At 43.0% G+C, this 12,814-nt stretch overlaps 1 protein-coding gene across 2 annotated transcripts in view; it reads right to left on the reverse strand.

Moving 5' to 3' along the window:
• Positions 1–11,432, reverse strand: part of SLC28A3 (solute carrier family 28 member 3) — a 92,574-nt gene extending 81,142 nt beyond the window's left edge. Inside the window, exon 1 of one of the 2 annotated variants that reach the window (XM_055427392.2) lies at positions 11,208–11,432. In XM_055427392.2, coding sequence (XP_055283367.2) covers positions 11,208–11,395 — 188 coding nt within the window. In that variant the 5' untranslated portion in view covers positions 11,396–11,432. The remainder of the gene's footprint in view (positions 1–11,207) is intronic. The other variant, XM_055427393.2, reaches the window with a different exon arrangement.
• Positions 11,433–12,814: the final 1,382 nt, after the last annotated feature.

Raw genomic sequence — 12,814 nt, forward strand, 5'->3', positions numbered from 1 at the left:
GTTATCAGTGAACAAAACAAAGGTCTGTGTCTTAATCTGTGGGGCATGAAAGCAAGAGAAGGACCCAGAGACCAAGCCAAGAATTTTGCCTTGAGCTCTTGCTTTAGGGGCAGAGACAGAAGTCAACTTCTGTAAAGGGGCTCTTTGCTTCTCCTCTATCCAGTCTGAATATTCTGCACATAATCTGGATGTGAAAGTTGGACTGGAAAGAAGACTGAGCACTGGAAGAATTGATACTTTTGAATTGCGGTGTTGGAGAAGACTCTTGAGAGTCCCTTGAACTGCAAGGAGATCAAACCAGTCAATCCTAAAAGAAATCAGTCCTGAATATGCATTAAGATGACTGTTGCTGAAGCTGAAGCTCCAATACTTTGGCCACCTGACGTGAAGAGCCGACTGACCGGAAAAGAGGGCAAGAGGAGCAGCAGGCAACAGAGGATGAGATGGTTAGATGGCATCATCAACCCAATGAACATGAGTTTGAGCAAACTCTGGGAGACAGTGAAGGACATGGATGCCTGGCGTGCTGCAGCTCACAGGATTGAAGAGTCAGACACGACTTAGGGACTGAACAATGAAACGTCTCCGAATGGAGCCTCATTAGTCCTTATAGCTCTGTGTAGGTTTATCTCAATCCCTGGTTCAAGAATGGTAATTTAAGCAACAGTAAACATCTCATGCGACGAGTTGACTCACTGGAAAAGACTCTGATGCTGGGAAAGGTTGGGGGCAGGAGAAGAAGGGGACGACAGAGAATGAGATGGCTGGATGGCATCACCGACTCTGTGGACATGAGTTTGAGTGAACTCCGGGAGTTGGTGATGGATAGGGAGGCCTGGCGTGCTGTGATTCATGGGGTCGCGGAGAGTCGGACACGACTGAGTGACTGAACTGAACTGAACTGAACTGAAACAAGTGTAGGGATTTTTGGTGGGGAAGAGTCTAGAGTTCCTTCAACAGGTAGCAAACAGGTAATAATAGAGGGCACTGGTTTACTTGAAAGTGCCTGTGGCATCACTATAGATCAGTTGGGAAGAATTGCAATTAAATTTATGACAGTGATTGTCTCAGAGCAAGACAAGGAAGGCTGGGTCAGTGGCCGTGGGGTCCCTTGACTACAGAGCTGGCTATCTGTGTGCATTATTTGGGTTCTTTAACAAAGAAATGTTATAAAGCAAATTGAATTGGAAATTGTCAGTTTTGCCTGGTGGGAACATGGTTGTTTTTTATTCTACTCTTGCACTTTCTGGGTGGTGAGTATATAGGTTAGAACAAGGTGGTCGTGGTTAACAAGATTATCTGGGCTCATTTCTAGCTCTGTCACTTATCGACTTAGCCTGTCTTTCTTTATTCATATGTTATAAAGATTGAGTGAATTTGTATGGAAAGCATTTCAACTAATGGTTGGTACATTATCAGAACTATCGTAGAAGTATTAACAGTACTGTTCTTATAGCTAAGAATATAGATATAAATAATTATAAATTGATCAACAAAAATGATACATAGGATTTTCTAAGTGCACAGCAAGTTTGCAATCTTGATCAAAGAAGTTCTGCTAAGGCCCCAAGACTCCTATGAAGTGAGCCTGATAATATGGAACGGATCAGGAGACCCAGATCATGAGTAAGAAGTGGAGACAAACTCTGAAGTGTGGGCACTCAGTGACATCCAGTAAAAAAGGGCCTTTCCATGTAGTTCCAAGAATTAGTAATTCACAAACAGGAAGCATTAATTCCAAGAAGCAAGGCACAAGGCTGTTTTTTCATACTCTTCTGTACAATAAGGTTTTTTTCTTTTCTTTTTTAATTTTCCTGTTGCTCTTTCATCCATTTTCCAATTATAACCTCCATGTGCAGTGGATTAGCCTCACTGCAGATGTGGGTCATTTAAATGCATGTATATTTTTAAAGCTGAGTAATAATTTTTTTATCCTTTAATTAGCTTATAAACCAAACACTCTTCTGCTCTCTTTGCTGACAGGAAACTGTCATATCTTATGTGTCTATTGTCTCTAAGTGAAATGACTTTACACAACAAGTTTATTAATTTCTGATTTCACGTGTAAAATAGAAAATAACTCAAATTTTAGTCTCTAAAGGAAAAATAATTGTGAACCCATGTGTGGCTGTTAGTGTAATGGACACCATCTTGGGCCCATCCAGCTCTCCCTATCTTTCTGCTGACCCTACCCAGGAATGTGCTGTGCAGTGAATCACTTCTCTGTTGTCAATGGCTTTGCAGATAATAGATATTGTTTATTAATCATCAGGACCAGGTGGCTTTTATGCTCTGTTAGTCCCCTAACAATGATGGAGACCTTTGAGAACGTATTCCTGGCACCCGTGAGACTAGTTACCCATTCAGTCATCTTGACTCAAGAACACACACCCCGTTTCCAAGCCCTTACCCCCATTGTTGTTTTTAGTCACTAAATCATGTCTGACCCTTTTATGACCCCACAGACTATAGCATGCTTCTCTGTACATGGGATTTCCCAGGCAAGAATACTGGAGCAAGTTGCCATTTCCTCCTCCTCTGGGGTTATCTTCCTGACCCAAGGATTGAACCCATGTCTCCTGCATCTCCTGCATTGGCAGGTAGATTCTTTACCACTGAACCACCAGGGAAGCCCACTTACCCCCATACCTGAGGCTAACTATAAAATTGTCTCAATGGCCCCTGGGGGTGTGGAGTGCATCTGTGAATGCTTCTAGGTCATGGTCCACCCAATCCCACCCTGGGGGTTATTCTGTAATAAACTTACCACTGATTATTGGTTTCAGGATACCTTTCCAGTTGGGTGGACTCTTTTCATTCCCTCCATCCTCCAACAATCCACATAGACCAACTCACAATTCTCTTTGTTCATTTTATTTTTCTTCTCTACTCACTGCCCTCTCAGATCTCCTCACTCTTTCTTCAAAGTGTTTTATTCTTAAGCCTGACTTTCATTTCTCAAGAGACTTGAACTGTCTAAATAAATGTCTAGGCTACTGGTTGTTTGTCACTGGTAGAAGCTTTTCAGATGTGCAGGGCACTCAGTATCAATCTGTGGATAATGACCTCAGATCTGAACAGACCCTTAATGGAAGAAATGGTTACACTCCTTAAATCCACTTCCTCTGCAGGAAGTGATCACACTTGAGCCTGATCACACTATAGGAGCCTCATCCAGAGGTCACCAGTGACTCCTCCTCACTGCAAATCCATAAGCCCTGGGCAATCCTTATTGTGATGCTGAATCTTGGCCCGCTTTGGTTGCAGTTACCCTGCACTTCCGCTGCCCGTTCCTGGGACTCCTGTTCCCTTGGCCACTCCCTCTTAGTTGCCTTTGTCACTCCCCTTCCTCCACCCACCTGTGGGGAATTAGGGTCCCCAGGGCTTCTGCCAAAGATGTATGATTTACTGATTACAGACTTTCTCTGAATGGAATCTCTAGAAGTCATCCAAGCATTCTGCATGCAAGTTGTGATATGGTGACTTACAGTAACACATTCATATTTGGTCTTCCTTCCCCTTTCTGAGCACAGAGCTCCTGAAACTCTTGTAAATTCCTAAACATGAAGAGCATCTTTTGTTCTACAGAGGCAACTCTGGGTGGACTCCTGGATGACTCCAGGATGGAGGCTGGTCACCAGAAAAATCAAGCCATGGAGACCCTTGGGATTTTTCTAATTAATCCAACCTGATAAAAGTGCCATGGGAACCTGTAGTGATCAGAAGCACAGGTGACATCATGGACTCATGATTGACATCTGAAATGGGAGGGTGGGAGGTCTTGAAGGACTGAGCCCTTAACCTGTGGGATTTGATGCTGTCTCCAGGTAGACAGTATCAGAGTTGAGTTAGACTGTAGGGCACCCAACTGGTGTCAGAAGTGTTATGAGAATGGCCCTTGTGTGAGAATCAGGGAAAAACACAGGAGGATTTTGGTTATGCACACATCCACACATGCAGTTCTGCAGAAAGCATCTTGAGCTTTCAGTATCGTCCAGTTTCTTTAGATCCATATCCCATAAGAACTAGTGGAGAGACAGAGAAGGAGGATATGAAGAACCTGCATCTCTTATGTCTCTTGCTTTCAGGAAGGTTCATTACCATTAGTACCACCTGTGAAGCCCCCAAAGGAAGCAAAGGAGTCCAAATTTGCAGAAGGCAGATGCTCCGCACCCATATTTGGAATCATCTCCACTTGGCTGTCTCATAGGCACTACCAACTCAGTGTGACCAACCCTGAAACCAACCACCCAAACAGGTTCCCATTCCTGTCTCCTTTCATCTATCTGTATGTGGCACTGCCATTCACCCTGCTTCCCAAGTCAGAACTTTGGGGGAAAGTTTATTCTCACATCTTACACTCAATCACCTTTAGTACCTGCCCAGTTCAGACAATCACCTCCTCTCATCTAAAGTATGGCCATAACTTTTTGCCAGCTTCTTGTCTCTAGTTCTTTTCTGCTGCTGCTGCTGCCAAGTCACTTCAGTCGTGTCCGACTCTGTGTGACCCCATAGACGGAAGCTACAATAGTTTATCTTCATGTGACTGCCCAAGAAGTATTTCACGTGTGACATTTCATCCAGTATTCCACAATGGCTCCCCATTGTTCACAGGGGAAATAAAACACCTAAACCAAATAGGTTAAGTCTTGGTCCTTGCCTGACCCCACAAGAAGGCATTATCTTTCATCCCTCGACAACAATGTGATTAGCCAGGCTGAACTCCTTGAGGTCATGCTACAGATCCCTTGAGTTCATGCTTTGCACATGTGATTTCTCTGTATGGAACATCACCCCTGCACCCTCACTTCTTCCTTTACTGTCCAGTTGTAATTCACCAGGCAAAACTCACCCCACACTTCAAGCCTCTCCCCCTCGAGGGCTTCCTCCTTTGTGATACTTTTTGGCTTCTCCAGGTGACATGGGCAAGGCTTGTGGGATCCACCTACTCACAGGTACACCTACCTAGTTATCCACCTCTAACTTTCACACCCCTCTTATACCGCGCTTTCATTTTATACTGCATTGAGTTTCGGCATTGTTAATTGTGCACAAGGCAGCGTACTTGCTCTATGTATAGAGAACCAAAGCAAGATCAATGCAAGGAAGATAAGTTTAGATGCAGAGACCTGGGCAACCAATCATTCTAAGCAAAAGGGGAGTAAAAGGTGGTCCAGTGGTTAAGAATTCACCTGCCAGTGCAGTGGACCCAGGTTCAGTCCCTGGTCAGGGAACTAAGATCCTGCATGCTATAGAGCAAGTAAGCCCACAGGCCACAACTGGAGAGTCATGTGCTGCAATGAAAGATCCCATATGACACAACAAAGATCCTGCCTGCCACAATTTAAGACCTGACACAGCCAAATATTTTTTAACATGAAAAAAGGAGTGAAGGGGCTACATGGAGAATTTGAAAACTCACATGTGGAGTTTGCTTAATTTCATTTGTACCACTGATTCCTGTTACATATTAAGATTTATTTGAGGCTGTGAGGATTAAACAAGATTAGCAAAGTGGTATTGTATCCAGAGCTAAATGCACTTTGCAGTGATTATCTACTTTTCTTAAATCTTTTGCTAGTCTCTGAAATCCTTGGATGCTAAGGCTGTCTTTTCACATGTTTCTCCTCTGAGCCTAGCAGCAGGCAGAGAACACAAGTTCTCCATCACTGGGAGGTGGGACTGCCTCTTACTGCTAAGAATTGAGCAAGTTTTTTGAATGAATGTGCAAAATAATGAACCAGAAAGGATACATTTTCTAACAATTCTTATAGAGATCATTCCTCATGCCTTTAGTAAGCAGGGTGCCTAGCAGGCACTAAATACAAGCAGTGAGCCAATTAGGGGCTCCAGGTCAACCTGGCTCACAGGTCTGCTGGAGGCTGTGAAGGTGGCCCAGACAGGGCATGTCCTGCTGGGTGTGGTCTGTGTAGCAGGCTGGGTGGGTGGTACCTGGGAGTTAAGTGAGTTTTTTGGACACCCCATAAGCCCTTAGAAGGGGAAGACTTGCAGACTCAACACGTTTGAAAGTCAGATCCTTGGAAGTGATTCAGGAGAGACATGCAGTTTCCTGTGGTGCGGGAGGCAGGGGAACATGGCAGTGTAGAAAACAGGCTTCAGCCCCTCACCAGCTGTGTGACCTGGCTCCTCACCCTCTGTCTTGGGTGGGTTAGAGGGCTTTAAAAGAACATAGGCAATAAGTGGTTCTTGTTTCTGTGTTGAAATCTAGAACATATCATTGATAAGTATCCAACCAAACCACTCTACGAAAAAAAAAAAAAACCCTCCTGGCCAAACCCAAGAGTCTTTCCATAAGTCTCATTGTCCTTAATTTCTCTGGCCCCTGGCTCTGTTGATGGTGCTACACTTTCCTTGACCTTCTCTCCAGCCTGATTTTCTTCATTCCAATTGCTACTGTCCCCCTGCTTCCCCTGGGGTGTGAGTGATTGTTTCTTTAGATGTCATCTTTCTCTAGATTCCCAGTTCCCCCTTGCCCCTACCTTTGTGACACTTTCTAAATCAGTATCTCTAACCTGTGCTCTCATCCGAACCCTGTTCTGATCTCCATGAGTCACGTTTCTGTTCCAAGATTCCTCCTCTGTTATAAAGTATACTGGACTCCATGCCCTCTAATACTTCTTCCAACTCTAGACTTTGGTTTGGGGCAGCCAAACAAAACAGATAAACATTTTAAAAACACACATTTCATATGATCCAACATTACATATATAAGAATCTGTCTTACAGAAAAACACAAATCTTGAAGGACAGATGGTCAAATATATTCATGATGACTTATTAAGAGAAAAATATTAGAATGGTTTATGGGAGAAATGGTGAATTATGGTATTTCATACCATGAAAGAATAAGTAGAAGTTAGAATAAGGCATGTGTATAAGGACTTATGATATAAAAGGATTCTGCAGAAAAAAAAAAAAGTGAGTTGCAGAGCTTTATGTTTGTACTATTATCCCACTTGTGAATGTGTTTGGGAGGAAGCATGCATATGAGAATAACCTCATGTGAAGAGTTGACTCACTGGAAAAGACTCTGATGCTGGGAAGGATTGGGGGCAGGAGGAGAAGGGGACGACAGAGGATGAGATGACTTGATGGCATCACCAACCTGATGGACATGGGTTTAGGTAGACTCCGGGAGATGGTGATAGACAGGGAGGCCTGGCGTGCTGTGATTCATGGGGTCGCAAAGAGTCGGACACGACTGAGCTACTAAACTGAACTGAACTAAACCAGAGTCCTCAAATTAAAATGTCTTTATTTGTTTTTTATTTTTTGGGGGGACCTTTGTAAAAGCTTTTATATTTTATTTTTTTTAAACCCAATTTCTATTTTGCATTGGAGTATAGCCAATTACCAATGTTGTGATAGTTTCAGGTAGACACCAAAGGAACTCAGCCATACATGTAAATGTATCCATTCTCCCCTAAACTCTCCTCCCATTCAGTTCAGTCCAGTCGCTCAGTCATGTCCGACTCTTTGCGACCCCATGAATCACAGCACGCCAGGCCTCCCTGTCCATCACCAACTCCCGGAGTTCACTCAAACTCATGTCCACAGAGTCGGTGATGCCATCCAGCCATCTCACTCTCTGTCGTCACCGTCTCCTCCCGCCCCCAATCCTTCTCAGCATCAGAGTCTTTTCCAGTGAGTCAACTCGTCGCATGAGGTGGCCAAAGGATTGGAGTTTCAGCTTTAGCATCAGTCCTTCCAATGAACACCCAGGATTGATCTCTTTTAGAATGGACTGGTTGGATCTCCTTGCAGTACAAGGGACTCTCAAGAGTCTGCCACATAACATTGAGCAGAGTTCCCTCCACTGTACAGCAGGTCCTTGTTGGTTACCAATTTCAAATATAGCAGTGTATACGTCGATCCCAAACTCCCTATCCCTTCCCATAATCCTTCACCCTGGCAACCAAAAGTTAATTCTCTTAAGTCTGTCAGTCTGCTTATATTTTGTATATAAGTTCATTTGCATAATTTCTTTTTAGATTCCACAAATAAGGGACGTCATACTAAAATGTCTTTGAGACTAAGGTATGATATATATTAGACATATATATATGTCTAAGCTATGGCATATATTTGAGCCTAGGAATGAATGTTAAGGCCTCATTTTAAAGTATTAAACTGCAAAAATCTAGACTAATCTCATGTTAAATCTCTATGGGGCTGGAGGTGATAAAGTTCCTGGATTGGAAAGGAATCTAGAACTTCAAGGTCTTTGAGGCTAGAACAGGAGAAAACAAAGCAAAAGTCTTGTAAGTGTCCCCTTTAGGCATCTGTATTCTAGTTTAAGAACCACAGAAGCCACTGGGAGAGTTTCATTAAAGAAGAAGGTATGGGGAGTGGCAATTTGAATAAAAAAGATACAGAGCCTTGAAGTTGATTTTACTGTCATTTACTGAGATAGACCATATTAGAGTTTAATGGTTGAGGTGAGGTGGGATGGGCAGGATGGTCTTGGAAATATTTGAGATTTTCCATGGGTCATATGGATGTGGAAAGTGGAGAAAAGTTTGAGTTCTGATAGTGGCCCTCAGAAGTCAAGCTGGAGATATAAATGTGAGTTGACTACATACAGAAATGTAGAGTGCAGAGGATGAAAGTGGATCAAGGGTAATCCCAAGAACTCTGACATTTCATTATGAGGATTAAATGAATGACACACTTAAAACCCCCAATACGATGGCTGGAACAGAGTAGGCACTCAGTAAATGTTAGTTTCCTTCCTCTCAAGAAACACTTTTTGTTTTTATTATTTATTTAGTTTTGCTTTTAATATTTTTTTCTTTTTTTTTCTCAAGAAACAGTGTTTTGGGGGCCACTTTGCACCACTTGCAGATCTTCCCGGGGCAAGGGATCGAATTGGGGCCCACGGCAATGAGACACCACCAGGCAATTTCCAAGAAACACTTTTTAAATGAGCTGATTGTCAACAATTAATCCCAAACAAACTGACCTTTTAGGACTTTCCTGGTTGGGCTTTCCAGGTGGTATTAGTGGTAAAGAATCTGCCTGGTAAAGCAGGAGATATGAGGTGTGTGTTCGATCCCTGGGTTGGGAGGATCCCCTGGAGAAAGTCATGTCAACCCACTCCAGCATTCCTGCCTGGAGAATCCCACGGACACAGGAGCTTGGCGGGCTATAGTCCATAGGGTCACAAAGCATCGGACACAATTGAAGCGACTAGCAGACATGCACAGTGGATAGAAATCCGCCTGCCAAGGCAGGGAATATGAGTTAGATCTCTGATCTGGGAAGATTCCATTATGCCTTGGGCAACTCAACCCTGTGGGCCACAACTACTTAAACCTGCGAGCCCTAGAGCCTGCATGCGGTAGCTTCTGAGCTGGTGTGTTGGAGCTACCAAAGCCCATGCACCTAGAGCCTGTGCTCTGCAACAGGAGAAGCCTTGCACCACAATGAGAGTAGCCCCCTCTCACTGCAATTAGAGAAAGCCTGAGTGGAGCAACCAAGACACAGTGTAACCAAAAATAGATAAATAACAATTATTATCTTTTAAAAAACAGATTGACCTCTAAGAATAAACCTTCAAATAGGGTCACAGGGCTAATTCAGAGCAACAGACATTGCACAGTTGTTGAGTTATACAAATATAAGCATTTCAAGAAAGGAAAAGGAAATTGTGATCTCTGTACCTACCATGGGAACCACAGATGATCTCTGGTGCTTCTTCCCCCAGTGGAGGGCCAGACGCCAAGTTCTCTCCCCAGCTCACCTAGGAGAGCGCCTTAATGACTCCTGCTGACTGGGCGTGGATAAACCCATTTTAAAGAATCTGTTTCCACTCTGCCCCACCTTGATCTGTCCCACCCTAGGTCCTAGGGTAGATCTCAAAAGGACAGACAATAGGAGATTTTCAATTCTGGAAAAAAAACATCATTTGTAGTAACTACTAGGGGAAATTTCTGTTTTTGAAATTTGCTGAAGAAGTTCATCCTAGCTATTCAGTCCTATAATGCCCCTTTCTTCGATTATAAGAATCCATTTGCTTTTCTTGCCTTCCCTGGTGACTCAGATGGTAAAGAATCTGCCTGCAATGAGGGAGACCTGGGTTTGATCCCAGGTTTGGGAAGATCCCCTGGAGGAGGGCATGGCAACCCACTCCAGTATTCTTGCCTGGAGAATCCCCATGGACAGAGGAGCTTGGTGGGTTGCAGTCCATGGGGCTGCAGAGTTAGACGTGACTGACTAAGCATGCAAGCATTTGCTTTTTTCCGGGGGAGATCTGGCTTATCACCGTTTTGTGTTCTTGTTTTTCAGTTGCTCAGTTGTGTCCGACTCTTTGTGACAACAGGGACTGCAGCATACCCGGCTTCCCTGTCCTTCACCATCTCCCAGAGTTTGCTCAAACTCATGTCCATTGAGTTGGTGATTCCATCCAAACATCTTGTCCTCTGTCCCCTTATTTTGTTACTAAAGCTTATTGATTAGAAAATTTCAGATATTCTGAAGATAAGTGAAGGCAGAGTATACTAACTTGGTGTTAGAATTTGGGCTTTAGGGGAAATCCCTGGTGGTCCAGTGGTTAGGACTAGGTGCTTTCACTGCTGGAGCAGGGGTTGAATCCCTGGTGGGGAATTAAGATTCTGCAAGCTATACAGCAGCCAAAAAAATAAATGAATAAAATAAAATGGGGCTTTAACAACTGGGAGGATATGGGAAGAGCTCTGAGGCGGGGGAGAGGAGCAAGTGTGAAGCCCCAGAACACAGCCCCAAAGCTGTGTCTGTATTGTTCATATTGAGATGCCTACTAGATACCCACGTGGAAGAGTCATGGAAGCAACTGAATTTACAAGGTTGGAGCTAGGGCAGAGTCAGAGCTGAAGACAGAAATTTAGGACTTACCTTCATTTAAATCAGGTGTGGTTAACTTTCTGCCGAGCGCCCCTCTGACAGTCTGGTGAAATTACTAGGGTCATTTTGTATGTTCCTGTACTATAATATATTAAATAACACATCTAGTTGGTAAATCTGTTAATCATTTGAGACGTGAGAAATTAGCAACCATGACCTCCAAGTAATAGAAAAGGAATCAATATCTTTAGATGTCTGGAACAATTGTAATATGAACATGTTTGTGGCTTCTGTTGATGACAAAGCCACAGGTACTGCAATATTATTGTACTCACATCCCTTTATTCATGAATGAGATATCCAACCTTTTCCAGCTGCCTCTCTGTGATTTGTAGTGCTTGTCTAGCCCTTGGCTGTGCAGTCTATGGGCCCTCTGCAGTCTGTGTGAATCTTCGGACTCAAAGATGACTGCCATGGTCCAGGTGTGCTGCTCATGAGGCAACAACCTCATCAAGGTGAACGGGAGACGGCTGGAGATGATCGAACTGAGCATGTTGCAATGCAAGCTACTGGAACCTGTTCTGCTTCTGGGCAGGATCCTATTTCTCTGCCCCCTTTTCAGCTCAGCTTTTCCCCCAAATCTGTTTGTTGTCACCTTGCTTCCTCTGTCTCCCTCATTCTCCTCCTCACTGCATGCCAAGCACATGCTGATGTTCTCACTTATCCAAAGCTGCTCTTGTCAAAATTCCCACAATCTTCACATTGCCAGTGGCTACTTCTCTGCATCTCTGCTTTATCTCTCAATCTCCACTTTACTTTTTGAAGGACTTCCTTCTGGCTTCTATGACTCATCACTTTCCTGGATTCCCTCCTACCTTACTACTCTTTCTCAGTCACCTACACCTCATATAAGAATCCTCAAGTTTTGCGCTAGAGAACTGTGTGTTTTGTTAAGAATTAAAAAAAAAAAAAGAAGAATGGGCCTCACCCCAGACATTCTGAGTCAGAATGGGTGGTCAGGGTACTCATGTCCCACTGTGTTTTAAAATAAATGGCACGAGTGGGAATTCCCTGGCAGTCCAGTAGTTAGGACCCCACACTTTCACTATTGACAGCACAGATTGTGGAACTAAGATCCCTCAAACTGTTTGGTGTGGGCAAAAATAAATAAATAAACAAACAGCACAAGTCCTGGCACAGATCAAAATTTGAAACCTAGCACCATCCGGGATTTAAAAAATTACTTTTTCATAGCCTAATTTTATAATATGTATAATAATAAAATCAATACAATGTTTCTTTTATATTTTGTATATCACCATAATCCCATTTATAAATGTCATAATTGGATGTTATGATAATCTCATTTTAGATTTCTATGATTTCAGTTGAGTTATCAAGAATGCAAGAGAGTATCCATTCCAAAAAACCAATCATAAATTCCCTTGTTTCCATCCTCTGCCTAAAAATAAAAGCAGCAACAACCCCGGATCTGGGGTCAGAAGACCCAGTTCATTTTACAGATGTGATATTCCTGTTCTGGACATGTCATTTAAACTTTTTTAGATCTCAGTTTTGTCTCATCCACATTATGAGGATTGTTATAATTCCTGTTTAGACATGATTCACTGTTCTATTGACCTACTTCCATCTCTGCTTGACACTATTTGCTGTTTCAAGGTTCCAGGACAACTGTTAGAAACGGACCCGTTCATCAGTTTCTATCTCTGGAGGAGTTAGACTCCAGACTGTATCCAAGACACGTTTTGATACTTATGATAGTCTGACATAATTATTTGAATATATTATTGAAAGATTATTTTGATAAAAGGTGAGAGGCTAGATCATAGTTTCATTGTTTTGGAGTGCAGACTTTTTGCAAGACTAGATAAAACAGAGTTTAGAGTCATCTAAGAAAAAGGTCTGACAGATCTCAGAAAAGTCCATGTTCATCCTTTTTTTTTGGTCCCAT

The sequence above is a fragment of the Moschus berezovskii genome, chromosome 7 (genome assembly GCF_049115385.1).
Source record: "Moschus berezovskii isolate FMDL1 chromosome 7, NW_MosBer_1.0, whole genome shotgun sequence".
NCBI lineage: Eukaryota > Metazoa > Chordata > Mammalia > Artiodactyla > Moschidae > Moschus > Moschus berezovskii.